The sequence below is a fragment of the Aricia agestis genome, chromosome 20 (genome assembly GCF_905147365.1).
Source record: "Aricia agestis chromosome 20, ilAriAges1.1, whole genome shotgun sequence".
Lineage (NCBI taxonomy): Eukaryota > Metazoa > Arthropoda > Insecta > Lepidoptera > Lycaenidae > Aricia > Aricia agestis.
The window spans coordinates 5,725,486-5,752,972 of NC_056425.1; the positions used below are offsets into that span (position 1 = coordinate 5,725,486).

At 37.0% G+C, this 27,487-nt stretch overlaps 1 protein-coding gene across 1 annotated transcript in view; it reads right to left on the reverse strand.

The window, feature by feature from the left end:
• LOC121737415 (midasin) overlaps positions 1-26,663 on the reverse strand; it is a 37,997-nt gene extending 11,334 nt beyond the window's left edge. Inside the window, exons 1-30 of the mRNA XM_042129089.1 lie at positions 26,490-26,663; positions 26,146-26,402; positions 25,468-25,716; positions 24,238-24,524; positions 23,403-23,605; positions 22,526-22,689; positions 20,065-21,569; positions 19,573-19,738; positions 17,040-19,332; positions 15,233-16,955; positions 13,465-15,073; positions 12,954-13,171; positions 12,399-12,531; positions 11,548-12,187; positions 10,753-11,255; positions 10,242-10,418; positions 9,461-9,867; positions 8,694-8,833; positions 7,797-8,023; positions 6,722-6,942; positions 6,261-6,478; positions 5,448-5,594; positions 4,304-4,504; positions 3,425-3,639; positions 2,848-3,010; positions 1,409-2,550; positions 1,017-1,146; positions 614-743; positions 447-525; positions 115-331 (exon numbers count right to left, since the gene is read on the reverse strand). Of these exons, the coding sequence (XP_041985023.1) occupies positions 115-331; positions 447-525; positions 614-743; positions 1,017-1,146; positions 1,409-2,550; positions 2,848-3,010; positions 3,425-3,639; positions 4,304-4,504; positions 5,448-5,594; positions 6,261-6,478; positions 6,722-6,942; positions 7,797-8,023; positions 8,694-8,833; positions 9,461-9,867; positions 10,242-10,418; positions 10,753-11,255; positions 11,548-12,187; positions 12,399-12,531; positions 12,954-13,171; positions 13,465-15,073; positions 15,233-16,955; positions 17,040-19,332; positions 19,573-19,738; positions 20,065-21,569; positions 22,526-22,689; positions 23,403-23,605; positions 24,238-24,524; positions 25,468-25,716; positions 26,146-26,402; positions 26,490-26,576 (13,851 nt within the window). The 5' untranslated portion in view covers positions 26,577-26,663. The remainder of the gene's footprint in view (positions 1-114; positions 332-446; positions 526-613; positions 744-1,016; positions 1,147-1,408; positions 2,551-2,847; positions 3,011-3,424; positions 3,640-4,303; positions 4,505-5,447; positions 5,595-6,260; positions 6,479-6,721; positions 6,943-7,796; positions 8,024-8,693; positions 8,834-9,460; positions 9,868-10,241; positions 10,419-10,752; positions 11,256-11,547; positions 12,188-12,398; positions 12,532-12,953; positions 13,172-13,464; positions 15,074-15,232; positions 16,956-17,039; positions 19,333-19,572; positions 19,739-20,064; positions 21,570-22,525; positions 22,690-23,402; positions 23,606-24,237; positions 24,525-25,467; positions 25,717-26,145; positions 26,403-26,489) is intronic.
• Positions 26,664-27,487: the final 824 nt, after the last annotated feature.

The following is a 27,487-nucleotide window of genomic DNA, read 5'->3' on the forward strand; positions in this document are numbered from 1 at the left end:
TATTGATGAGTATATTAACTATTCAATATCAGTAAACTGTAGTAGTGACAATAACTATACTATATACTTCTAACTTTCTTTATGTATTTTTAGTTTCCCTGTAAAATGACTAACCTGATCATCATCAATTTCGGGTTCCTCCATTTCATTGATATCTTTCTGTTTCTTTTTATCTTTACCATCCGATCCATCGTCTGTCCCTTTCTCTTGTTCTTTAGCACCCATCTCTTTTTCTCCAGTGCTCTCGCCCGTACCTCGTTCTTCCTTATCTTTTTTATTATGCTCTTCAGGGTCCTCTTCATCTTCGGAACCCCATATTTGCTGGTCCAGTCTGTAAATCATTAAATATGACATTAAAAGTTGCTTACTACTAGACTCTACATTAAAAAACACTGCTGCATTTAACGCTAGCTTTTCAGGATTTTTATGCTTCCACAAATACTTACTTCTCAGCAGCGTTTTCTGTTTCACCCATTTGCTTATCAGCATCGTCTTCGTCATTTTCTTCGTCTGAATCTTTATCATCTATAATAAATTAAAAAAGAAAATATTTATTTAAGTCGGAGTCGGAGTGATCATTGGAGACTTATAAAATTATAATAATTTAATTTACCTTTGCCTTCGACGTCTTGTAAATGTGAGTCAAAGTCGTCAGTCATGTTAACTCCCTTCTCTTCTTCTTTACAATCTTTGTCTTCTTGATTCTTCTCTTCGCCCGGTTTTTGAGCGTCATCTAGTTGGTCCTTTGGAGATAAAACAATGTTTTCATCAATTCACTCTTTAGTAAAGTTGAGTAGTGCGATTCGGACAAAGACAAAGTGCTGCTTACGACTAGTGACTGGCTGCTTAGAAAAATTAAACGTGCTTTACAGAAGCATAAAACAGGATTAACTACAACGTATAAAACAAAGATAGATAACAAAGACTTAACATGGATATTTAGTTATTTATAATCTTTCATTCGTTAACAATGCTTAATGTCTTACAAATTATTCGAGTCTACTTTGACGACTAACCTGGTTTTCTATTCTTTCGGACACGTCTTTCTGTCCCTCTCCGTCGCCCAGACCCATGCCGCCAGCCAGCTTGCCAGGACCACCTTCTCCTTCACCTTCCTCCATGTCTAGATCCGATGGACGACAGAAACTGAAAACATAGCAGTGTAAAAAATGTGGAATAACAGTGCTGTTTTATTGAATGGTAATGGAAAAAGTCCTTGAGTCATTAATATTTTCGACATTATGACTATACGTATAGTTTAGTTTACAATGCTATAGCTCTAAATATTTCTCCTTCCCTTTATTTGGCTACCCTTACCAGTGTTTATTAAAAAAATATATAATTAAGATAACTTGTTCTTTGTTTATCGCACTATTTAATTTATAAAAATAATAAGTAGCAAACATACCCATTAGCAGCCAAATCGGAGAAGATCTTCAATAGAACAGACAGCATTTTGCAGGACACCCTATGGACTGCCACCTTCTGAGATATAAAGTATTGCACAAACAACACCATCTGCTCCATAATTGGTACTAGTCTCATAACAGCAGTTTTCACATCCTCTATACAGTTTGAAGAAGCGACGTATTCAACATAATTTACTAGCAAAGTACGCATTTTAGTTATCAATGAATCCAATTGCAACATTCTTGAATCATTCGTTAATTTTTCTTGTAGTAGCTCCTTTAGATGTTTCTCTTCTAAAATATCTTTAGACTCTGATTCTTTATTTCCTTCGTCTATAATTTCATCTATGGCATTAAGAACGTCTATATTTTCATTGCTTTTTTCAATCGGTAAATGATTTTTGTATAAAGATTGTATGATAAGTAACATGGAAGCGACTAGATCTTCCGTTTGATTTACTATAGTTGTTTGTTGGTCCTCATCCATTTTTGTATCCATAGGCGCGTCTAGCTTTTCTATTTCTTTAACTGTACCGTGAAGATAATCAACTAATCCATTAATACTTCTTAATACTGGGTGCTGTGGTTTGTAATCGCCACAAATATTAGTTCTAAGTTTAAAATCAAACGCAATGAGAATGCTTTCACTCTTATCAATAACATCTTTCAATTTAGCTGTAGCATCGTTAGTAACGTCAATATAATTCTGTGAAGCGATTGGCGTTTCTACGTTTCTTCCAATTTGTTTCGGTACTGAATTTATTACTTTATTAACGATCGTTTTTTGTTTATCCACTATATTTATGATAGCTTTAACTTGGCTGTACAATTCCTGCCATTCTTCTGAGTTTTTGAAACAGTTTGCGATTGGTGAATTAGAAAACACAGTATCAAATTGTGGTTCACAGCTATTAAGTGTCTTCTCAGGTAGTGCTTTTAATACAGCAACGAATTGGTCAAGTAGTACACTAGTGTTAGCGTAGCAATCAGCTAGTAGATGTAACTTTTGTTTAACTGCACATATGTTTATCTCATCACCATCTAGGTCTAGCGCATTAGTAATATTTGTAACAACATATCGCAAATCATACATATATCTAGAGTACTTGGATATTGACTTCTTTTGTGTATTTGTCAGTTTCTGAAATAGAAAATCAAATATATAATAAAATAAATAAAATGTCACACTGACGTGACATGCTTGTAGAAGCGAATTATTGAAACCACGATTTTACATAATTATTATATGTATTAGCTTCATTTGCATGTATTTTTTGTTTCCTTCTATGTTGTTATTTCTTTTGTTTTTGTCACTTTGTATCTCTTCTGTGTCTTGAGCAAATATAGGATTCATTATTTCTGTAATACCTGTATTTATCTTAAGAGGACTATTTGCTCATGTGATTATAGGCAAACACTCAATTTAAGCAGTACTTACCATTAGCTGCGCGGCGAAACCTTTAACCCTCTCAATATTCTGCACGCCCAAGTCCTTGTGTGGTGAAATTAGCGCCTCACTGAGGTGTCGATGCCGCGCTATGTTGATGTTGAAGTATTGCTCGCAGCCCGACCATAGTTGTGACATGGAGGCGTCACATCGCCTGTTGATACAATCAACAGTTAAAACCTTAGTACGTTGGTAATAAAGACTATGTTACCTTGGCCATCACTAGGTAAAAATGAACTGGCCCTTAGGCCGGTATAAATAGTCAGTACTCAAGATGCATCTCGGTCTTAAGACACGGTTCAGGCTCTGTGATTGGTTGGCTGTCAAAATTTGGACCAATCACAGAGCCGAACCGCGTTTTGAGACCGGTCGCATCTTAAGTACTGACTATTTATACCGGCCTTAGTTTTGTGAAAATCGAATTAGTAGTTTGAGTACTTGAACAAACATAATATACCTAAATTATTAATTAAGAGAAGGGCTCTTGGCTAAAACTACACCACGAGACTTGAAAGAAAATATTAAAATTATCGATCAATCTTTTTCTAGCTTACAAAAATCAAATTACCTGCTCTTCAAGAAGCTCATAGCCGCTTCTAAATCAACGGGCGGTATAGTAAAGTCATACAATTCTTCGTCAGCCGACAACATGACTAGACCAGTCCGATAGTTGAGACCCACTCTAGCTAAGTATTTGAATAGATCTGCCAGCGCCTTCCTCTTTTGTTGGACGAAACTCTTCGCTTGTGACAGTTGCTTCTCTTTGGGTGCTGTGGAGTCGACCTGAAAACATTATTTTAGAATTTAGTATATCAGTGTGATCATAAATACTTTTTTTTTCAACTTATGCAACTATAATTCGCATACGTCCAGTCGCACACACACATTTGCCGAAGTTTGGCAACGCCACACCGCGCCGTTCTGGTTGGAGCGGGGAGTGTTAGGTTTATTTCGTTACACAATTTCTTGATTCGGCCGCCGCGTTCAAAACCCGCGATAAAAGCTATGCAATAGCTAAAAATGTGTGTCTTAGATATAGCTCACATTCTATGTTGTTTCCACTTGATAGAACTTGGGTAATCTATGTAAAGTTTTGCGTTCTACCATAGACGAATTATACATTTCCATGGTTCTACTCATTCAATGAATGTGAATTTTAAAATGTATGTTCACTGGATATCTAAGGTTTAAGAACTAAATAACAAATAGTTGGTTATAACGCCATATTATATAGAATGAGTAACAACCATCAATCAGAAAATCATTTACGAGTATCTATATCATACAATTAAACGTTTAAAAAAAATGTCAATACGCATTACAGAAAATAAAATTTTATTCCCAAGAATTACTAGTGCAAATGCCCTATCAACCAATGACGTAAAATATTTATATCAAAGCTATTTTGACATTTCCAAGGAAATTTCCCTGCAAACTTAACAATTACCTCCAAGGATCCCAGATGTGCAGAAGTCTCAATGACCAAGGTGACGAAATCATCCAAAGCCTGCACTAGCGAGGGATAGGCGGTGTTTGTTATAGTGTCCTTACAGAGCGCCTTAGCTTTGTTCAACAGACTCGGTATCTTTGAGAGTAGACTGCTGTCTGATAACATCGGTAGCGGCTGATCGGATACGTCTAGGTATTTCTGAAAAGAAAAAAAAAGCTAAAGGTAAGTTACCGGATGGACAATGACAAGAAACAACGTAATGGCCTGGCCACACTAACGTCAAACGCCGTTAATTATCGCGTTAATTCTAAAACATGTTATAGCATTATAGCCTTTAATTAGTGGCATGTAAAGGCGATAATGCTATAACATGTTTTAGAATTAACGCGATAATTAACGGCGTTTCTCGTTAGTGTGGCCCGAACATAACACATGTTAATCGCTAAATTCGCTTCGCTGCAACGTAATAGAGTTTCAGCTCAGAAATGTTGTGGACACAACGATGAAAAGGGCGGCGAACATATTTTAGAAAGTTAAGTAGCGTATTTCTAAGATATGCTTAGAGTGAAATCGCCACATGTTCGGTCCCTTTGACTGTATTAGGTTTATTAGCTAAAATACGTTATTATTGTGTTCGTTAAAAATTAGTGTTGAGATGTTTCTTTCTAAAAAGTAATAAAGCATTTTCTTTGTCATAACAATAAATAAAGGATATTTTTAGGTGAGACCGCAATAAGCGTAGGTCGTAACTACATTGTAGCGGAGTGATGTGACACATCACAGAGAAATAAATAAAATTCTTTGTATGAAATCGTACAAGGATGTCCTCATTACGTAGCAGCATCGCAAAACGCCTTTATCATGCAGGCTAAGGGTCAATTCAGACCGAAACGCGACGCGTAGATGCATTTCTAAATTTGAATGGATTTGGCAGATTTGCAAGACGTCTCGCGCAATTGAAGTCTGTCAATTTAGTACAAATTTATAAATGTGTCTACGCATCGCGTTGCGGTCTCAATTGACCCTAAGACTCTTTGAGAAAAATAGCTAGCCTTGGTCACTGCGAGTCTTCATTTTGTTTTTAGTTGAAGTTACTAAGAAGTCTTCATTTTGGTTTTTAGTTGGACCTTAATCTATATACCTTGAGCGTCCTCGCTTGCGGTAGGTGCAATAGCGGGTCTATGAGGTAGGCGCCGCCCGCAGCCGCTCCTCGTCGCGGTCTGTCCCACAGCCCCGCCCCTCCGCCCGGCGCAACTAGTTGCGCCCGCACGCTCTCCTTTAGAACTTTCTAAAAAAATAAAAAAATAAAAATAAGCCGAATTTACATTACGAAACTAGTGACACGAAATTAGTTATGTTTAATACCCATATCTTGTATCCTGTATATTGTAAATACGAAAGTGCGTCTGTCTGTCTGTTACCTCTTGACGCCTAAGCCGCTGAACCGATTTGCATGGGTATGGAGTTACTTTGAGTCCTGGGAAAGGACATAGGATACTCTTTATTCCGAAAATGTACGGTTCCCGTGCAACAAACGAATTTTAGCAAAACGAAATTGCGGGCGTCATCTAGTCATCAAGAAAATGACATGACACTGGATTAATTTTGTGCCATGCTCATATCTATATATAAAAAAGTCAAAGGTGACTGACTGACATGGTGATCTATCAACGTACAGCCCAAACCACTGGACCGATCGGGCTGAAATTTGGTATGCAGGTAGATGATATGACGTAGGCATCCGCTAAGAAAGGATTTTGATCAATCCTACCTCCAAGGGGTTAAAATAGGGAATGAAAGTTTGTATATACTTCTTAACGCGAGCGAAGCCGCGGGCAAAAGCTTGTATTTTGTAAAACTAATGTCACGCAACAACTGTCGTGATTAAAATTACTGAACGGAAAAGGACAAAACAAAAAGAGGCTCGCAGATAATAAATTTTCACAAAACATACCTCAAACTCTTTAGTATGTTTATGCAGCGCTTTATGAACCTTGTCGACAGTACTCTTGACACTCCAGTAGCTCAGATCGCGGTCCCAGGTGCATATTTTGACGAAGTCTCGAAGTTTCTTCTCTATGGGTGCCCGTTTCTCTTTGATATAAGTGGTCACTTGTGGCAAAAACTGAGCGTAGTAGTTGTATGTGTTCCACAGTATCGATATTAATTCGTCTGAAAAGAAAAAGGGTTTCAATGTTATAATAAAACTGTCTTTGTATATTATGTTATTATTACGCCTATCAACATTTATATTATTTTTCTCTCTGCAAAATTTAAAATTTCAATGTACGCATTAAAGTTAAATCCGTATTCTACATGTTTACTTAACATACAGATAATGCTTTGGAAAACGTATCAAGACTTATTAACACTTGATTACTATTAAACTAGACAAAGATAGAAGATATACCTTACCTCTTTTAACACTACTCTCCATATGCAGCAAATGACAATGGTACACATACACTATGTCCAATCTCACTTCATACTCAGCCAAATTGGACATCTCCATGAAATCTTTGAGTACGGTTATAACCCGAGACGAAGATATCGCCTCGCCCGTCGGCTTGTCGTCCAGATATGATGAGATCACGCCGTATAAGTAGAACCAGTACTTGTGTGCTTCAGCTTGTTTTCTGTTATAAATTATTAAAGGTTTTTAGTAATGAAGCAAGCTATTTAGTAAAAATTATCAGAACATACGAATACGCCTTGGACTTTTATTAAATGCAGACGTATAAACATAAGTAGGTATAGTAGGTTAACCAAAGCTTAAATAACTCAACGTGTAGCGACGTGATGTTTTAAAAGTAAAGCTGCAAAAGACAGCACATTTCAAAGGGGTATGAATATTTTTATATGGATTGCACGCCGTCGCGTGATGAGAAGTGCAATCTAGCTCAAACAATATTTTATCAACTACCTAATGAGAAACTGCTACTGCAAAGTCTCAGTATTGACGATTCAGTGCTTTTCCGATATTTTTTTATAAATCTTCGGTACACTTCTTTGAGCTAGATCGCACTTTGAAGCCACTTGGAAACCTTAGAGTTGCAATATCTTAAATTATTTATTTTCAACAGTAAAACTTTGGCAGCTCATATCTTCTAAATGTGACGCTTTACGCGGTTTTGTCCAAGATTATTTTTTGTTTGTATTGATGTTAGCTATCCATTTTTGAAAGAATTATTCGTGAACGCGATTTAAAAAAATGGCGGACAAGTAGGTCGACCAAAATTATGTCAAACCAACATATGTTCTTATGTCAAACCAACGTCAAACGCTTCTGATTAGCTGAAACTATATCAATCAGTTCGTCATCATGCTATAGTTTGACGTTGCTTTGGAATGTGGTTTCGAACTTTATCAATTATCATTAAATAACACTGAATTATTTATCAAAATCGGGTAACTGCTCTCGCATTTGCTCTTAACGATTAACGATTAATCTAATTTACGGTTTCCGAAATTCCTCAAATATATTTATTACCTCTGATACAAGCTATTAAGACACTCCTTCCAATGCGTCATCTCCAGTTTCCTCCAGTTCACAATCTGTTGGCCCACCTCCAGAGAAATGTCTATCATGTTGTTTTCCTTGTGTGCATTCTTATTCCACTCCTCGATTTTGTCCCGAAGTAACTCTAGACCAGTGAGGAATCTCGATATTGGACTTGTGATCGGGAAGCTTAGGATCCTGTCGACTATTACGATAATCTGAAAATATTACGTGAACAATGTTTAAATTGCATAACTGGAACTAAGTACGAATCTATATTAATTCATACTAATATTATAGATACGAAAGTGTCTGTCTGTCTGTTACTTCTTCACACCCAAACCGCTGACCCGTGGTTTTGATGAAATCTTGTTATGGAGACATGAGTCCCGGAGAATGACAAAGGACAGACTTGGCCGTGTTCTTGAAATGAGACTCGCGCGAAACAGAAACGAATTTTACGGGCGCGCGACATAATATACTACATATTTTATGCTATCTAAGGCCCAAGGACACACTGCGACTTTTAACAGCGAAGCAGTCGCGATGCAGCTTCGATGCAGTCGCAAATGGTCCACCTTTACACACTTGCGCTACTCTAAGCATCGATACAGTAGCGATGCTGTCGCGATTCAGAAGCTGGCCATTGAACTGTAGCGATGCAGTATCGATGCAATCGCGATCGATGCAAAAATCTGTTCGTTGCTGGTATCGCGCGTGTGTATCGATGCTAACGCGCGACAGCATCGATGCAAAAATTGCTGGTGTCGCAATGCAGTCGCGCGTTTCAAAAACGCGCGACTGCATCGCTGTTAAAAGTCGCAGTGTGTAAGGGGCCTAGAGTTTGTCTGATGTTATTTTCATTGTCAAAAATTTAATAAAACTTACATCTTTCAAAGTGGGGAAGTCAGGCCATTGGTCCAACAACTCATTGGTGTTGTCTTTGACTTTCTGTAGCAGCGGCAGACATTCTCTAGTCTCTGAGACCCAGGCAGAGCGGTAGAAATCACATTTGGTTTGAGACGATTCTGAAATAAGCAAAGATCATGAATTTAAAAAAATGATTTTAGGAATAATATCCAAGATAATCACAATTTATAAGGGTATGTGCATGAGTTAAGATAGGGCCGAGTATTGTTTTTCGTCCCCTGTCGAATCACTTGCGATTAACGTTACATTTTGGATTTCATTTTCACGTTCAAATCAAAATTTGATGGCATGACAGCGACAATATTAGAAAAATATAAAATATCGATTCTGGTACACTAAAATTCCGTTTTGAGACTTGCAGATTGAATATAGAATACGATTCTTAGGGCCTGTTTCACCACTTCCTGATAAGGCTATCCACCAATTAACTTGACAGATCAAGTATGGAGAATCTGTCAAAAAAGTTGTGAATAGCCTATTAGGCACTTTATCAGAAAGTGGTGAAACAGGCCCTTAACATAATTAACTTTTTCTGTAATAACAACTTGCTTCAAAAAATGCTTTGGCGCTTAAGTATATGCAGTTAATTTTAGCTAGTTTTCAAGAGTGTCATCCTACAAAGTCCGAAAACGTAATAAATACTCTGTATTCCTTATCTTATATCCTAATACTAAAATATTTAAATCTATTATATTTGTGTATACTTTAGTAAATAGGAAACTTACCTCCATCTATATTAGCCTTGATATGCGCTATAAGCACCAACAAACTTGGCGACGCGACACCCTCAAAGTCTGCATCCATCGCGTCCCACGCCTCCTGTATAATCCGACTAAACGTAGGATACCTCAGCAATATAGGAGATTTCACATCATTGCCGACCAATTTTTTCGGGCTGGCTAACCATTCCGCGTTTGTCAGGTTCTTCACTAAGTTTGAGTGCCATTTGTATATTAAAGTGACGTCATCAGGAGATAGCAAGTATTTTAGTTTCTCTGTTGGTTTCTTAACAACCTTCTGTTCTAAGGATGGAGGTTTGAAATCTGAGAAATCGTCTTCGGAATACGATGGGAACATCTCCATAATCTCTTCGTATGCTATTTCATCGTCATCCTCATCTTCGCATTTTGATCTGAAATTAAAAAGTGACAGTTAAATACATAATATTTCAATACATTAATTACAGCATGCAGTTACATACGTATTGCTACGGACTTGCGACATGATATAGTGCCATCTAGCGTCAAACCAGCGAAATTTATCGAAGGAACACAGACAACATAAATCCCCTACTCGATACTAGATGGCGTTAGGTGTACGATTACATGTTCGTATTTTCTAGAAACACTATACACTTGCTTACGCGATCTAGAATGGATCTTTCCAGAACTCGTCTCAGCCCGTATCTCAGCTCGAATTTACGCCGGCGTAATTCAGCCTAATGTGTTTAGACCCATTGACCTTACTAGTGTAGTGTATTCTGTTAAGTTAAAAAAAGTAACTGACTTTGTCACATATAACGCCTCCTCATCCTTTTTCTGTCTCTCTATGCTCTCTCTCTGTTTCTCCCAGGCCTTTACCAGTGCCCCGAGCGTCGTCAGTACTGCCCGCATGGCGGTTGTGTCTACGCGCGCCTGCGCGGTGCATATCATGCTCAACTCGGAGAGATTCATCTTGAGAACTCTGAAATTTAAAAGAAAAAATTGTGCATTATAATAATTTATGTATTCAAATAAAATTGTTTGCAGGACACAGAGAAATGCAAAACGCGCTTGAATATATCGGTATTCTGATCACATAACGTGGAAATGAAATGCTTATATTTTTTGTGAGAGTGATAGCGACAAGACTCGAGAAGGAATAATATAGAATTTGTATTTATCCTGCAGACTGCTTTAATGTTTTTAAAGTAATTGCTGCGATTTTTTTTAACTTTAGTTTTTTTTTACTATCAAATAGAAATGAAGAAAGTAAGGACTACTTTCTAGTATTTAAGGTATAAATAACTTAAACTCACTCTAGACATTCCAGCTCAGCTTTGAAAAAATCTTCGTTACCAGCAATCACATTTCTATTCAACAGTTGCATGAAATTCGACGTCACGAATCTGTTCAAATATTTCTCGCTCTCCGATTTCGGTATCACATTCGGATATACCACTAAGTTCACCAGCATTTCATGCAACAATGGCCCTTGTTCTATCTTAGCAATAAGCTCTCTAATCGCATCTGTCAAATTCGCCACAGAGTATATAATTTGGGCGAGCGTACATTGCAAGGGTTTTGCTAAATCTGGGAATGCTTCGGAGTATGCCGTGTCTATTTTCTTGTAAAACGCTCTGACAGAGTGCAACCAAGATGTGGACTCTTTGATGATAGTTTTAGCTTCGTTTATGGATGATTTGTCTATGGTTTTCTGTATATTATCGTTGGATAACTTGTTGCTGGTTTTTATTAGGTTCGTGATCATAGAAGTCAAAGTTTTGTTCGCAAGAACTGAGTTTGTAAAATGTCGGCAGTCCTGTAAAAAAACGAGTAGAATATAAACACTTAAAAATATACAATGTAAGGTTAAAAATCGATTACTCATGCATCGATAAAAAACATTAATTCCCTCATTTATAAAAAAATATACAATGGATACGCTATACAATGTTTTGTCCTTATTTGATACATTGGTAAAGTCACTCGAAATACTAATCTAAAGAAAAATTAAATCTCCAAAGTTGAATAGCTTCCTTGTCTAGTTTTTCTAATAGTTAGAGAGTTTAAATATTTAAAACATAAGTATCGGTTTTTAATAGTTTTCTTACCTTGACAAAAGTGCTGTAAGCCACCTCTTTAGGTCTATAAGTATTACCAGAGGCATACTTATGAACTTTTTCCGCTGTCTTACTTATTAACTCCATTACAACTGAGCAAAGCGGATGAACCTTCTTCAGTCTATCTCTATTCTCTGTACCTTCTTTGTAATAATCTTTGGACACTTGCGTGGAGTTTTCCACGTTTCTTTGCTCACTGACAGTCCCAGATACCACACCGTGTATATAGTATGTGCTTAGTAGTATGTTAAACATATCGATATCTTCGCCGATATAATCGATTTTCAATCGATACTTTTCTACATGATCTATAGGGTTTATTTCCGACATTATTCTTACTAGAATAATGCTAGTTAACAATCCGAGTTGAGCAGTCAAAATCTTTACTTTTATTTTCGTTGCTGATTCTTGGAAATATAATAACTCAGATTTAAGATTTTCATAGACAACATTAGCTTTTACAATCAACTCTATAAGGACGAAATCTTTAAAGTAATTCTCTAGTTCCTTAAAAACTGTCTTGATTAAATCATCTGTTTCATCAATGATTTCAGGTTGAGTCGAAATACTTTGGAAAAGATATCTCAATAACTGCTCGTATTTGTTTAATTCAAATGTGGCGTCGGTTTTTCTGCAAAAGAAAATAATTAAATTTCTTTCTAACTAAAATGACGACTTTTAAAATTATAGAAACTTTTTTTACATAAAAAAATGTTGTCCCTTAATAGAAGTTTACGATATAAAATATTTCTATCTTTAAGACTTCCATGCATTACAATTTATAAACCGATGGCAATATGACAAATTTTAATTGAAACTAAAAAGGCGGCAAAATAACTTACAACTTCATAGCAGCAGCAACATCCAAAGATCCGATATTCTTCCACAAAACATTCTGCAAGGCTTGCAATTGTAAGGAGTAGTCCACACGATCTCTTAACGCTACCTTCTTGTATGCCAATTGAGTACGAGAATCTGGTAGAAATATTATGCATTAAGATTATAAAAAAATAGGAACTGAATAGAGAAAAGCAATGGATTACAATACTTTAATAATGTGAATTTTAGTTGTAAAACAATGTGAATTGGCGGCTAGAGAGTAGGTAGTGAAAGAAGCTATAAATGTTGATGTAGGACCCATCAATCCCCTAGCGGCAGCCGCATAACAATTGAAAATCTATTGTGTCTGCGATACCCACGATGGAGGTGTTAAAAGTAAAAATACGTATCTAAAAGAGTGTACTTATAAATTTTGCTATTAGATTTCACGAAGAGGTTTATAAAAATCGTCCTAAAAACGACGGAGTAACTTTGAACATATAAAATATGTATTTGCAAAGCCAAACATAACAACCTCCTTTTTTACAAGTAAAAAAAAACAACTGTTTTAAACTTACGTTTCTCTTCATCACAAAATGTAGTCAACTTGTCAATATAGAAGGACATGAGCGGCAAATTACTTGGCACCCGTCTGTTGTTGGTTGGGATCGCTTCCAAAGCGTCATTAGAGTGGACTAAATCGTTAACATTGAAGAAGGACAGTGGATAAAGATCGGGGGAACTCTCTAGAAGCCTGTAGAACTCGTCCCAAAACGATGCGATCAAGGAGGATGTTCTGAAAATTTAAAATTGACAGTTAATGCTTGACAAGGATAATAAAAGGCCTATGAACAGGAAACTATGGGATGCTTTATTCAATTCGTCACAAAGAACAATTTAACAAATTATCAATAGATCTATAATAGAATCAGTAGATTAAGTAATAGTAGTCAATGGTTAACGCTTTTTAGACATTTCAAGTTATATTTTTTAGACATCTCAAGTAAGGGTATAAAATAAGAGTATTTTTGTCCACTCAAGCCAGCACCACCACATGACTGTGTTTAATATTTTCAGTATTTTACATACCTTTGCATCAACAGAGGATCAGACTTGTTCGCAACTTTCTGAATAATTTCCAACTGACTTAGAAGTACGGGCGGGAATCCTTTGGCTTCCTTACCAAAATTGACTACATTCGCCAGAATTTCTGACACATCTTGATCATTATTCGTTTCTTCCTCATGTATTCCACTCACTTCATGCAGCAAATAAGGTTTTAAAAGTTGTAATACTCTTTTTATTACATAGAAATTGATTGGTAGTAACTTTACATCTTTATGTAGTATACTATCATCTTTACCTTTTTCTACTAACTCAAGTATGCTATTTTTAAGTGTGCTAACTATTTTTTCTTCTGGAACATCAATTGCTAGTTCACTAGTACAGAAACCTACGGGGTTGGTAAGTACTTTGTATAATTGTTTATCTACAGGTTGATTCATATCGATAGTAATATTTTTATTTAATTCTTTTCTAGAATTGCAAATATCATATTCCGTGTCGTTTTTATAAAGTTTTGGTTGACCGTATAACTTTCGTAGTTTCTTTGTTACTTTTACAAGTTTCGTTTTGCTTTGATCGTCATATATGTTCATTTTATCTATTTCTTGTTGGAAACTTTGTTTCAACGTTTTGTTTGGTGGTAATTTAAACAGCTCTTCCAGTAAATATTTCTGTATCCATTTACTATGCACTTGCAACAGTGGAATTATATCTTCCTTCAAAATCGGCGTTCTTTTATTCTTACTAGTTATGAAAATTGGTTGTGAACACATTTTTATGAATCTAATCCTCCAGTTCAAAAGTTGCATGATATGGCCCAATACATTATCATTGAAATAATTCTGTGACGCTCTAATAGTCTTTATTATATAATTGTCAATTACTTGTAGATATGTCTGACAATATTTTAGTATGGGATATTCTGAAAAGTCATCCGTGATTTTGCCTGATGTAACAGCGTTTGCATAATCAGCCGCAGAAAAGCCACTAGTTACTATAGAATTTTGTGAAACTTTCTTGAGTAATTTATTATACAACAACGCCGAACTTATATTACTCTGTGTAGTTGTTTCAGTATCCAAAATAAATGTTTCTGGATAATATCGTTTGTATGAAATTAAATCAGGTTCATTTCTTAAATTATTGTAAGTATATGCAATCAATTCTTGCAAATTTTTGTTACTTATATCCTGTTCTAGCGAATTAAAGAAGATGTTTAGATACTCTGATGGACACTTTTGGAACCCTATGAGGACATTAAATAAATTGTGAAGTGTATTCTGAACGTTGGGTTCAACTAGATTTAGTTTCACTATAGGATAAGCAGTTTGTTTGGCTATTTCACGAGCAGAGTTAGTTGTTAGACCCTGCACTGTTAGAGTATGACCTGTGATATCTTCTATATCATTATATACTTCTTCTAGTTCATTCTGTAGTTCTTTAAGCATAGCATTTTTCATTTCAGCTAATGATTTATTTACATTGGACGTAAAATCACTACCGCTCCTAGGTTTTATGTAAACATCAGAGAAGCTGTTCAGAAGTGCCGTTTTAGATGAAATGCCGCGCACAAGTTGTTGATAAGTCAGACGAGATGCTTGTAAGAGTTGTGAAATTGTTGGTCTTTCAAATCCTGAAATTAAAAGCCTTGTTAGCAAATCTAAGAACCTACTAGTAGTCCGGAAGGAATAGAGAATTTGTATGCATTAACAATATTTAACAATATAAATATTTAAAAGGCATTACATAGAGTAGTTTTACTAATTAAACATAAATGGAGAGAAAATCTTACCTTGAATAAACGCCGTCATAGACTCGTGACATCTAATGCAGATATCATGATACTGACTCGGAAGGCCACAAGAAGACAGAAGCGCAATCAAATCAAAGTATTCCATCGTCTCAGACAGACCAAGATCCATATCTTCTGGCCTTAATAAGTAAATTTCAACACCTCTATTTCTCATCGCTCTAGAAATCTCCCCATACTTCGGATCCATAGTGAAAAATACTCTAAAATTAGGATGTGGTTTTATTTCACTTGTTTCACCTCTTTCTGGTATACTTAGCACACCGTTTGGTTCTAATAGACCGTTAAGTCTATCTAAAACAGCTGCTGAAGTTAAATTAACGTTGTCTAAAAGCAGCCAAGATCCTTCTTCCATTGTTTTGACTAGTAACGAATCTATCCATTCAAATTTTCCACCCGCATTCACTGAAGATAATTTAGATATTTTACCATCTAAATGTTTTACTTTACTCATTATAATTTGCACGTCTTCAGTTCTATATTTATAAGTCTTGTTGAGTTCTAACAGTTTATTACAATGATTTACTAAATAAGTTAGTTTAGTTTTATATTTCTCCATTTCATTGGTGTCTTTTTCATTTAATGCTTTCTTATATTCATAAAGGTTACTAAATAATTTATTTAACTTCCATTTATTAGGTTTCTCTGTTAACCAAATTGCTCTAGTAGTTTCGATAGTTAATATTTCAATTTTATCATACAAGTTTTCTAAGTTTCTGTTAAAATCTACTTGTTCAAAGCCTCCCAGAAGATCAGAAACGTCCATTGCTGATGTTACTGGAACTATGTGTAAATCATTTCCCGTTAAATCAGCTATTGTTTGTACTATGCTGCTTTTACCAGTAGCTGTTGGACCAACTAATATTGAAAGCCAATTCATTTTTATGTTCTGAGCTACTGCTTTTAGTGAAGCCATCTGACTTCTGAGTAAAAGCAGATCAGATTCTATTGCATACTTGTTGCTAAACATTCTTTCGTTATTTCTATGTAAAGTTACATCTCCAAATCTTATTTCTTCATCGTTAATAGTGAATTGTGGGTTTTCATCGCTTCTAGCGTATTTAGGTCCAAACACTTGATTGTATGTCCAAATCATCTTTTCTTTATCTTCTTCGCTTCTCATACGGTTGACATATAACATATCTACAAACTTTCCTGGCGATGTTACTTTTCCATCCTCCTTATCTTTAATCATGGCTTCACACCATCTTTGAATATCTCTCAGATTCATTTCCCAGGGACCACCTTTATGTCCCCAATATTGTAACTCAGTAATTTCTTTCGAAACACGGCAATTAAATTCTACTATTTTGTGAAGGATGTCTTTGGGTATTTGATTATAATGTGCTTCAACAATATATAAAAGATCTTCTTTAGTGAGAGTATCAATGTATACTTGTGTGAATCTATTGAGGAAAGATACTGGTAAACCACGTCTGGCCCCGCCTTGTTTTAAGGGATTTTGACATGCAAACAACTTGGTTTGTTGTTTAACTTTAAACGTTTTTCCTAATTCCGGTATGAAGATTTCGCCTCGATGATCAAGGCAGGCGTTTAAGCCCTCAAGGACAGATTGGGGTGCTAAATTCAATTCGTCGAGTAGAATCCAGTCGCCATTTTGAAGAGCATTGAGAAAAGCTCCTTCTTTAAACGCGAACGAACCGTCTTCTGTTGGTAGATCTGTTCCAAACAAATCTGTGATATCCTGAAAATAAGTGTTTAATTATACTTTTATTGTAGCTTTAAACAAAATATATTTAACAATATTATATGAATTAGAAACACTTACCGTTTGGTCACTCAAATTAATTCGGATAACTTTGTGGCCTGATGACTTTGCCAGAGCTGTGACTAAACTGGTTTTGCCAACTCCCGGATTTCCTTCTAGAAGGATAGCTTTATTCAATTGTAAGCCACGTAATAATCTCAGGGTATTCGAACCAGTTGTTGGAGCAGTAAAAGAGAAGTTCTTTTCGTCATTATTGTTGTACGATCCAAGGTCTATATAAAACGGCTTAATACCGAATTTCGAATTAAATGACGCAGTTTGAAGACTCAGTTGCTTATTAAATAACACTTCTTTAAGACCTTCAGTATCATTACCGACATTTTTAATTTGAGCTAGTAAGAAATTTATTGCATTTTTACGCACTGCAATCAATGTTTGTGTATCTATGTGCCCAGTTAAGGTAGTTCCAAAACAGTCTAAGAACGTCATACAAGCGCCATGAATATACGCTTCTGGTACATCAAGCAGTTCTTTATTAACTGTGGTATTAATAAACTCAACCCAAGAGAGCAAATCACGTATACTGAATGGAAACTTATTTGTTACTTCGGAACTCTTCAACCAATCAGTAAAATCTAAAATACTGTTTCCAATACCGGAGCTTCCATCTTCTTGGTTACCCAAAGAGATGCCTTTAACTACACTCTTTTCTAATACTGCTACTAAATCACTCCTGGAAGTAACGTGGTCGCACCATATTTCAGTGAAACGATTGCGTAGCGCTGGTGAAAGTTCTTTCTTGCCGAAATCTCCACCAGGATTCATTGTGCCGATAAAATGGAAATTCTTATGTGCAGTTATCACTAGTATATCATTATTGTCTTCCAAACTTCTTTCTGAAAGCACCAGCTGTCTTTCGGGCTCAAGTAAAGAATTCATTCTTTCCAAAACGCTATCATCCGCTAGAGATATTTCATCAGCTAAAAATAAGTGTCCATTTTCCATTGCCTTTATTAAAGGTCCGTCCACCCATTCGAAAAGTCTACCGTCGTTTTTATATTGGCGTACAGGCCTAAGCCCACCAAGAAAATCGGAGCTATCCGTATGCATGTGACAATTTAGGGACAGAAGTTGTCTTTGACTCAACTTCGCTAGAACTTGGCATATCGTTGTTTTGCCACAGCCCGTTTCACCAACTAATAAAACAGGCTCATCGAAGGTAAACGCTTTAGCTATCAACACTGCCAGCCTTCGCATATTGTACGTCCACACAACATGAGAAAACTCTGCTAGTTGATTGTTCAATAGCAGTTCTAGGATCGATTTTGTAACTGGGGAAGTGTTTTGGTGCAAACTAAAGAGATTGTTGGGACTAACTTTCCTTTTGATATGTTTCTCGATTACTTCAACTATGATCTCCCTTTCGTCTGCCTGTCGCACTTTGCCGGCCAAGACCAGATAACCTTCGTCCGCAATATGCTGATCCCAGTCGTAGAATTTTTCATCTGTCAGCTTGTCTTTCGACGCGTGTTTATATCTTTGGCCCCATCGGAATAGATCTCTTAGGGTTATGAACCCATCTTTTCCCTGCACCGCGGCCGAGCCACGTCTTCTTACTTGCAATTCTGCCATAACTTCGATCATTTTCTTGCTGTAAGACATTGGTATATGACAGCGTTGATGAAGAATAGTTTCCAACTCTTTTCTGGGTATTTCATCGAAATGTAACTCTACGAAACGATTTCTAAACGCCCTTGAAAGCATTTTTCTACCTCCATACAATCCTGGTGGGTTTTGAGTCGCGAAAAGCATGAAGTTAGGATCTGCTCTAACCGTCTCCTGAGTTTCTGGGATGTAAAGTTCTCTATTGTCATCTAGCACTCTGTTAAGGGCTTCTAAAACATCACTTGGAGCCAAATTGAGTTCGTCAAGGATAATCCAATAGCCTTTTCTCATCGCTTCTACCAAAACGCCTTCCTTAAATACCAAACTCCCATTGGCGTCAGTGGCATATGACCCTATGTATTCTTGTAAGTCGGTGTGCTCATGATTATTTATTCTGACACAGTAATTTCCTGAGGCTTTAGCCATGTAAGTGATAAGAGACGTTTTGCCCACCGAAGTGTCACCTTGTAACAATACAGGGAGTCTACTCAGTGACACAATACGGGCTATGTCACGTAGATTTTTTCTAACAGTCGGTGTCAAGATATAGTCATCAGGTATATTGATATCTAGCTTTCCTTTAGCGATCCAATGGCCTTCGAATAGCAGGTAGTTTTGATCCAAACTTTTAGGTTCGGGAATGATTTGTTTTAGAACTGCGTTAATGTTTTTCTTACCAATGACAGCCCTGAAATACAAAAGAAGTTGCAAAATTCTCTTAAATATCCGAAATGCTAATAATATTATATACTTTTAAGTACTGTTCATATAGTGATTGAAAACTGTGAAATGTCAAAAAAAAAATTCATATCACCCCATCAAGGCAAGCCATTATTATACATTATGTATGCTGTTAAATGCTTTTCATTTTATTACTTTTGTGAGTATGAAACAAATATGTTACGTTTAATACTTAGCTACAACTTACTTGGCTATCATAGCTTCAACCTTCGGATGTGACATTCTGTCCAACTGTGTGAGGAAGGAAAGGCAGAACGCCTCATATAAGGAGCGCGACACGGTACCACATTTGGCTTTAGCGGCGGCTGTCAACGCTCTGCATAAAGTTCTAAGGGAGTAGTGGGGGGCATTACCTAAAAAAGATAGAAAAAGATAGAAGGTTGACTAACCCCCCAGTACTAATAAAAATATTTACACAACCAACAACGTATTGTTAAACCAAATGACGCCCGCGACTATGTTATGCCAAATTTCGTTTATCGCGTGGGAAGTGTACATTTTTTTGGGATAAAAGTATCCTATATTATGTCCTTTTCCGGGACTCAAAGTATCTCCATACCAACTTTCAGGAAAATCGGTTTAGCGGTTTGGGTTTGAAGAAGTAACAGATAGACTGACATATTAGTTTGGATAACAAGATAGACAAAGACAGAGGACCATGAATAAAAATAATACATACCAGCGCCATCTACCAAGTTGAGTCTAGCTTCTTTCTTGATTGACGAGTAAAACATATAGATCGCTTCTAAAATTGCACCGCTTAAGTTCATATGGCGCAAATAGTCCCCGATAAGTAAAAGTAGATCATTTCTCTCAGTTAGTTCATCCACAAAGAACTCAGTAAAGCGATTTCTAAGACCAACAGGCAAATCTTTCTTGCCTACATCCGTAGCCGGATTCATACACGCAAATAATGTGAAATCAGGGTGCCTTTTCACTGGCTTCTTGTCCCCTTTTTCTAGTAACTCAATAGTTTCGTCTTTATCTTCTAGAAGACCTGCCAAACATTCTAACACTTCTGCGGATGCTAAGTTTATTTCGTCTAAAAGCACCCAGTAACCTTCTTGCATTGCTTTGATAAGGGATCCTTCTATGAACGCGAAGGTTAACTTCAACTCTGCTTTAACCTGCTGCTCTAACTTGGCTAATTTGTAACCAAAAGCTAGCCAAATCTTCAGTCTCTCCTGTTGTTTCACATTCTTCATTCGATTCACAGCGGACTTGTGGCTTTGTTTCATCAAAGTCAGTAACGCCGACCAATTTTCAGTCTCAAAACACGTGTCTATGTGACCCAAGAACTTTTGATTCTTCTCCACATTGTAGAAACTCTTGAACATGTCGAGGAATTCGTTTTTTATCGGTTGTATTATATACTTTAGGTGCACTGGCTTGTATCCGCCGAGTAAGTCGGCAGAATCGGATTGCTGGTTCATGTTTATTACGACTAGCTTATGTCCGGTCTGCTTAGCTAAGTATTGCACTGAAGATGTTTTGCCTGTACCCGTTTCACCTACTAATAGCACTGGCTCACTTGCCGCTACACAGCAAGCGATTTTCTCAAGCAACCCAGCAGACTGGCGAGTGAAAGAGAACACAACATCTTTTGTCTCAAAGTTTAGTCGCTCCAAAGTTTTGTGCAACCTTGGGATCGACGCTCGACCGACCTCTAAGGAATTCGGATGAAGAGACACATTAGGTTTGTAGTTCTTGAAATAGAACTCTGTTTTCGTTTCGACAATGCCTAAGCACGTTCCAACTTTCTTGGCTAGCTCCAGTCTGTCGTCTATAGAAGATATCGATGACGTGAATATATCGAAGGCATCTTGGAGGACTTTTAGAGCCGATTCTGCTGACGTCACATTGAAACCGACGACTGATCTTGAGCACCACTTCATAAGATCCCTAGTGGATATAAGCCTAGAACCTCTTTTGACCAACAATGTGTTATCCTTTTCTGTCGACTCCAGATTCTGTAACGACGAGTCGTGGCTACCCATGGAAAACATCATGAACACTTCTATCATTCTGGGCGATATTGTTGTAAGACTGGGAAACTTTATTTGTATGATTTCTGCCATTTCGGACCTCGAGAGAGGCTCGACGTTTATTTGCGTTAAATGTTTTTGAAGTAACGCACTTGAGTTCGATAACTTCTTTTGAAATCCGTAGTTGGTCACGACGGTCCTGCAATAGCAATAAATAATAGAAAAAAGTATGGACCAACCTTACAAACAACCAACCAACCAACCATACAATTACCTTAACTAACGTATAACCTAACCTGTAGGTGCGGTCGCAGCCTGAAGTTTTGGAGGGGTCACACAAAAAAAATTATCGCTGTTATAGGATAACTAGAAATTTTCTTTCATTATTTGGCAAGATTTTGAGATTTTTCAATTTGACCTTAGATTTTGGAGGGGGTCATGTTCCCTGTGACCCCCCCTCCCTTCGGACCACACCTGCTAACTTGTCTTACTAACTCTAGCAGTAAATACCTTTTATCGCATTTACGCAAGAACGCTATAGAACGTGAACTCTATAGTGACGTGATAGCAATATATTCGTCAACGTACAGCAAACTACGTGTTCTTAGGAAAAAAAAAATACGCTTAAGCCGTGTTCTCGTTCACCAGTTTCGGAACCCCTAACCTATTCGGAAGGGAATAGGGTAGGGGTTAGGGGAGGCCCAATCCCCTAACCCCTACCCTATTCCCTTCCCTACCCTCAACTATTCCCTTCCCTTCCCTTCCCTACCCTCCCCTATTACCCTATTCCCTCTTAAAAGGCCGGCAACGCACTTGCAGCTCTTCTGATGCTGCGAGTGTCCATGGGCGACGGAAGTTGCTTTCCATCAGGTGACCCGTTTGCCCCCTTATTTAATAAAAAAAAAAACCATTCAGTTTCAATATTATGCAAATCATTAGCGCATTCTTAACGCGAGTAAATTATTAGAAAAGTTACAATAGCAAGGTAGTAGTAGCAGAAATGATAATATTCTTGTCTTTCTAGAGTCTGCTGTTTAGGGAACCGCATAATAATGCCTGCAGGTCTACTGTCTCTTATGTTAAATGGTAATGTATGCATCTCTCTATAGCTATTTTTTGGTACAAGGATTTATGTATTTAAGACAGAAATCTTACCTTTGGGTAACAAACAACTGGAATCCAGGTGTAACAGACAATGCATCTCTATACCCCGGCACACAAAGGGTTTTTCTCTCCAACAGTGAACTGAGTGTAGATGCCACATCCAATGCAGCACAGTCAATATCTTCTAGAAGCAACCAGTGACCATCTCGGACCGCCTAGAAATCATGTACATTAGAAATAAATAGATTTATAAATACTTTAATAGCACTAATGGTGATGACTGATGAGATATGTTGATGGGAAATCTGTTTTTAAATGCTTAGTTTTAACATTATATACTTGCTCTCTTTTAAGAATGAACTATATCGGCGCCTTACAGTCAGTGGCGGCCCTAGGGGGTAGCGAACAGTGCAATCGCCGGGGGCCTCGCAAGGTATATTTTCGTAAGACTAAGGGCCTCGCAAAGACATTCCGCCCGGGGCTTCGCATTGGGTAAGGCCGCCACTGCTTACAGTTATAAGTATGCATCACGATTATCATCATTATCAATAGCAAAATTTCCCGCGAAAAAATTCCTATTTTTTTTTAATTTATTTATTTAAATCAGGCTATGTAGGCCCATACAATATATACCTTAATGACTAACATACATAAAAATTATATAAACTTAACAACTACACATTATCACGAATTAACGGCGACGTGACGCGCGCTTCATTCCGGAGTCTCCCCCGAAACCTTCGGTAAACCACATCCTATGTGCCCTTCCCTGTAGCCTACTCTGTTTATGTCTAATTTCATCAAAGTCGGTCCAGTAGTTTCGGAGCCTATACATTGCAAACATTAAAAAAATATCTTTTAGTTATCAGTAAGTATTTAAAATAAAATTTATCTCTCCAAATACCGATAAAATTCAGCCACTGTTTACCTCAGTCAAAACACCCGGCGCCCATACAAACTCGCCCGGTATGTCAGTACATTGGTGCGAGCCTAGTAACATCCTGGAGTCCGTCTGATCTCCTAATTGGACCTTCTTGAACGCGACACCTTTGCGCCCGGTTATAGCTGCCAAATGTTCCACAAGGCTCGTCTTACCGGAACCAACTGGTCCCATGAGACAGAGTGAGTTACCTAAAAGTAAAAAGTTGTAATTTACAATTCTGTCAATTACATAATGTTTCTCTAGTTGATTAATTTAAAAAAATAATAATATGGTTTCGATTTGAACAAGAAAACATTTCCGATCAACACGGCAAGTGACCGCGACCGACAAAAATTCAAATAAAATGGCCTAGGTTTCATTTGGCTCTATGCCCGCGCCACTACAAAGTCGCAGCGGTATGGGTCGCAAGAAAATTGAACCTTTAGCCCAGGACATATTAAAGTGGCTTTTTGTTTATTTTTGTCAGTTGTGGTCACTTACAGCAAAGATTGGAAAGCCACCTTAAAACACTCCCTACATGGTTATTCAGCATTACATGCATTTACATGACAGTATTATTTTTTGGATGACATGCCGATCGCGAAACGATGTGTGCATGTAATGCACATATTGCAGCCTGCAGGACGAAAAATTGAAGAACTTGTCAATCAATGTACAGCGCGTAGTTTGCATGTAATTGGCATCAATCACTACAATAAACGATCATGCATGCATTACAGCATGTAACGCATGTAATACTGAATCATCGTCTAGAGAGTGCAAAAGACAGGTCAGGACATCTGTGTGATATAAAATTACAACAAGTATGCAAATATTTTACCTGAAGCAACAGCAAGTGCTAAACTCCTCAAGTTATTCTGTGTTGACTTAACTGGTACCAGATTTCCACTCTGAACATTACTTCCATCATAAATGGGTAATAAGATGCCGTCAATGTTAACTACATTGGTAATGTGTTGGCTCAAATCATCATTATCACCATTGTTGAATTTTGGCACATAATGAGGAATGTTAGGAGTGAAATCAGTTATGCTTAGATTGGTTGAAAGTACTTTAGATTGGGCCTCTGTCATGTTTGTCAATATGACTATGCACTCTTTGACCATCCTGTAAATAAAACCAATATTAAGATTAAATTAATTTATTTTAAGAGTAATATGTGTGTCACACCATAACGTAGATCTTGTTATTGCAGTGGCTGTACATACAGTGTAAACTCTATATATATAACGTCACTGAAGGGACTGTGCATTTTATGACGTTATAGAGAGTTGTCGTTAAATGGAGAGAAGAAAAATCAAAGAATTTCCGTCAATATACAGTGAATTTTTTTTGCTAACCTTTACTGTTTGGAAGTTTATCAGCAACTGAGAAAATGATATTGCTTAGATACTTTTTTGTTCAAAAACAGTCTACACGTGCAAGCAATCCCAATTTGTAAACAAAAGAAATAACTTCTTAGAAAGTTCAGTATGCGAAATGCCGAAAGTCAAGTTCATTGCGGGCTAGGATAGTAAAGCAACAAAAAAAGTACACAGCTGTGCAGTTTATACTAATATTAGTTACTTAAAAGGTACTTTTTATTATTCAATCGTTGTGATTTTGTTGTTATTGAGAGTGTGAGTGATGCTATACAGCGTGTATTGTTGTATGGTAGGTAAGCTAAGCCAACCAAAGTCAAATGATTTTGACGCTTTAGAGAGTTTGTCGCTAAATAGAGTGACATTACATGGAGTTTACATTGTATTTGCAATGCTTGGTTCAGTTGCAATTGGTAAACTTTATTTTGTTATGACTTGTAAATGAAGCAATACATCAAAATTATTTTAAAATATGTAATAATGTTACATATTAATAAAAAAATTGCAGTGTGTAGACAAACCAGTAATAGTATTATGTAACACTAATTAAATATCTCGATCGTGGGAATCACAGACACAATAGCTTTTCAATTGTTGTGCGGTAGCTGTGCCGGTTGGGGCTTGATGGGTTATATGAAGTTTATTATTTAAGTTTATAATAATAATAAAATAAATGTATAAATCATTACCATCTTATCTGTGGATTTTCATGTTGGCTAAAGTTTATCACAAAATTAGTCCAATCCCATTTAGTAGACAGTTCTTTGGGTAGTTTGGTTAGCAGAGAATGGCAGCAGGAGACCATGTGGTAGTCACTAATCTTCTGCCGGCAGTCCAGAAGTCTCCGCTTCTTTGGGGCCACATTGTACGAGTCCTCATGATGGATAAATACTTCAAAAGGCGGAACGGCATTGATTTGGAAATATTTGAGTGCATATCTGAAATTTAACAAATTGTATTTTACATATTTTTACTTTGTGGATATTTTGTTTGGGAAAACAGTCAATTTTTACAATGGGTAATAATACTCCCCACACCGGTTTCGGTGATGGTGGCCGGTTTCAATGAAACCAGGCCAGGTACGCAGGAGTACTTTTATAGTGCCCAAGTGTGTGCGCAGTACACAAGAGCACTCTCTATTCCTTTTACTCTCATAACCCAGTGGGACGGAAGACCGACACGACTGGCGAGAGATCAGGCGCAGGACCGACTTTTTACATGCCCATCCGACGCATTTTAATTCTATTACTATTCTACTGTGGCAATACATACTTATTCTAATTATTTAATTTAAGCAAAATTTGTTTATTTTTATTACCTAATGTATCAAACATTAGTATGTTCACAGTAGGAAATAGGTGACTTACTGAATAATATCAGGGTGATCACTCAGAAGTCCAAGTACAACTGAATATTCCAAATGTTTTGTTTTCTCCAAGTCAGAGCACAAATCGTACTCCTTGTTAGAGAATACCGGCTTCAAGGGTATTTTATGCGTAACCAGCGCCAGCAAAATGTTGGATAAATAATTTCTGAATAGCAAGGCATCCTCAAAGTCAAGGAGAAATTCTGATAATCTTTGGATTGCACCCTCTATGTCTACGGCATTCTTCCTTAGTGCATCCTGAAATGTACGTAATAGCTTTTAGAATATAAATTTATGGCAAAAAATAAGTTAAATAATGAACCATGTTTAGAAATGTTTACTTACAGCTAGTTGTTGACATGATTTATTTAAATCAGAATTCTTCGTTTCTAATTGTATGTGCTTGAGAGCGGTTAGGAAATTTGCAGCCATTTCTTTAAATTATGTCTGCAATGTAAAAAATAATTTTATTTTTGAATAACATTGCCTGAAACCGGTGAACTAAACAAAACGTGCTTCAAAAACACGTGTGATTGACAAATTTATACTAGTAATCTGTGGTGATTGACAATTATTGACATATGTCAGTTGTCACTTGTCAGCTGACTTTTTTTTAACTTTTGGAATGAATGTATATAATTTGCCATATAAATGAGGCATTTTCTTATTTTTTTAATTTGATTGTCAAACAGTTTCCATTTTAGTAACTAGATGGCGTATGGGTAGACAACTATCGGTAATACCAGGCAATACCATCAATAATTTCTACAAAAGTGGGCAAAAGAATGTAAAACTTGATACAAAGTCTGCGCGTTCACCACTAAAAAGTCACCAATGGTCGTTTATCCTCGTTTCGAGTGCACATCTTTAACCATCTCCCCTAGCATTGAGATACTTGTCGTCAACATATCGAGTGAAGTCCAGTTCCGATATCATCTTGAGGGTAAGGCCAAATTAGCCTCGAAGAAGCTTGGTGTTCTTAACAGAGCGAGACAGTACTTCAGTCCGGATCAACGCCTACAACTCTATAAGGCGCAGGTTCGGCCTCATATGGAATATTGTTCTCATCTCTGGGCAGGGGCGCCAAAATACCAACTGCTCCCTCTGGATCGTATCCAACGAAAGGCTGCTCGAATTATTGTTGACTGTCATAGTGTTTCAAACAGCTTGGACCCCTTGGAATTACGCCGAGATGTAGCTTCACTCTGCATCCTCTATTGGTTGTATCACGGGGAGTGCTCTGAGGAATTGTTCGGAATCATACCACCTGCAACTTTTCGCTATCGTCCCACGCGAAAAACATACCATCCTCATCACCTTGATGAGTGGCAGTCTTCCACAGT